Raw genomic sequence first — 1971 nt, 5'->3', positions numbered from 1 at the left:
TAACCTATATGGTCAAATGGTCTTTGATAAAACAGCCTCTTCGTAAGGTTTGTCGGACTGAATATATAAGGACATGTTTGATATTTCATTTATTTAATTTTTTTTATTTTGAAAATTAATGAGTATTATTTTTATACGATGAACAAAAAAAAAAAAAAAAAAAAAAAAGAAAAAAAAAGAAGCTGAATCCAAAAAGAATATCAAATTCTCTATCCGCTGAAGCATTTCAAGCAATTATGTGAAACCTGCGGGCACTCTCACATTTATTTTACTCATTACCTACATTAGTAGAAAAAAGAATTAATGATGAAGCTTAACATTTAGTTGAATGAAAATAGACATTAGTTAAAATGAGCCGAAACTAAATTTTAATTGTTGGACTGACTAAAATTAAATATCAATAACATATCGCTCAAATATCAAAGATTTAGCAATAAAGATTGACAACATACCAATTATATATATATATATATATTTGAACAATTGATATTATCTACACTAAGGGAAAGAAAGTAGGCTTCGCCTCACAATGGGCTAGCAATAATGTGGTTTAAATTCGACGTTAGTGATGATTGAACCTATGACCTTTCACTTACAAGTGTTCGCTTATAAATAAAGAGAAATACTATTAGATCGTAGCAATAAGTGGCGACATACCAATCATATGTTAAACATATACTAAAAACTATCATTTTCAGCAATTAAAATTGTAAAATTATCATTTTGGTCAGTTTTGTATGAATTTATCTCTTATAGACTAAAAAATTTAGAACGTACAAATTTTGCTGGAATCATGGAGTTTGCTGAATTTTGTTTGGACTTCACTCACACAATACAGCACTTTTTTTAGAACTATAAAGCCGTTAAATATGATGAGAAAACAAACGGAATTATTATAGCAAACAATTATTCTAATTATTATATCTTATTTAGATGCGTGTAGAATGATTAATTTAGACATTGGAGTATAAAAACAACTAAAATCATTTTCATTCTTTCGTACTTGAAAATGAATATTTAACTTACCATCTCATTTTTCAAATCAATCACTCGTTCAATTTTTGGGAATCGAATTATATGATTGGACACCATACATGATATTTAATGAGGGAAATTAACTAAATAACTCAAAGCCTCAGAGATAAGTCAAGGTGGCAAATATCTTCCTCAACATTCTCAGGTCTGAGTCCACAGTTCATGTCACCGACAGGCCTACCGGCATGTCCTTGATGTACTTTCAACCCACCAAGATGTGCCTGCGGGATATCCCTTGCATGACTAGTACTTGCATCGCTGCTGCAGCTGTAATTAGATCCTGGCCGTTGGTTCATGCTACTGTGGGCTCGGGCCGCGGAGCTTAACTGCTCTCTGCTTTTCTTGGCTAATGTGCGCTCAAGTTTGTGAGCATTTTGGTGGCCCCCAAGTGCTTGAGAGCTGTAAAACTTTCTTTGGCAGTAGTTGCATGAAAACATGCGCTGGGGTTCTAATGTTGGACTGAAAGAAGATGATGAGGAAGAAGTGGATGATGGCTCCAGGACAAGTTTCAAGTTCAGTTGGTTGTTGGGTAGGTTTAGATGAAGAGAAGTATTTGGCTGAAAATCCATGAGAGAGAGAGATAGCTCGGGTTAGGGTCGGAAAGTTTGGAAAGAAAAAATGAATATTGTGATGTAGAAGGAGAGAGGGTTTGTATGGGATTATATCAAGCGTCTCAAAGCATCACCGATCCTGTAGGCATAAATAGTAAATGAACTGTTCACCAAAAAAAAAATAGTAAATGAAGTGAAATAATGTCAGCAATGTCTTAGTGTGTGTTTGTGAGAGAGAAAGAGAGAGAGAGCTGCAAACATCAGTAGGGAATCGAACGGTTGTCGCCTCCGTTAATAGCACCATTTCAATCCTTGTCGGTCCATTCAAATTAAATAGGCTTTTTAGCCAACATGATCGATTGATATAACTCTTTATTTTGATTTT

At 34.0% G+C, this 1971-nt stretch overlaps 1 protein-coding gene across 1 annotated transcript; it reads right to left on the bottom strand.

Annotated features, from left to right (window-relative positions):
- Positions 1-1010: 1010 nt before the first annotated feature.
- Positions 1011-1755, bottom strand: LOC108865557 (zinc finger protein 2). The gene has a single exon (XM_018642596.2). It carries the CDS (start codon positions 1602-1604, stop codon positions 1128-1130), a length of 477 nt encoding a protein of 158 aa, XP_018498112.2. The 5' UTR covers positions 1605-1755; the 3' UTR covers positions 1011-1127.
- Positions 1756-1971: the final 216 nt, after the last annotated feature.

The sequence above is a fragment of a genome, unplaced genomic scaffold (genome assembly GCF_019419815.1).
Source record: "Pyrus x bretschneideri cultivar Hongxiangsu unplaced genomic scaffold, Pyrus_bretschneideri_v1 Contig97, whole genome shotgun sequence".
Lineage (NCBI taxonomy): Eukaryota > Viridiplantae > Streptophyta > Magnoliopsida > Rosales > Rosaceae > Pyrus > Pyrus x bretschneideri.
Note: the sequence above shows the minus strand (reverse complement) of the source record. Positions and strands in the feature narration are given on the sequence as shown.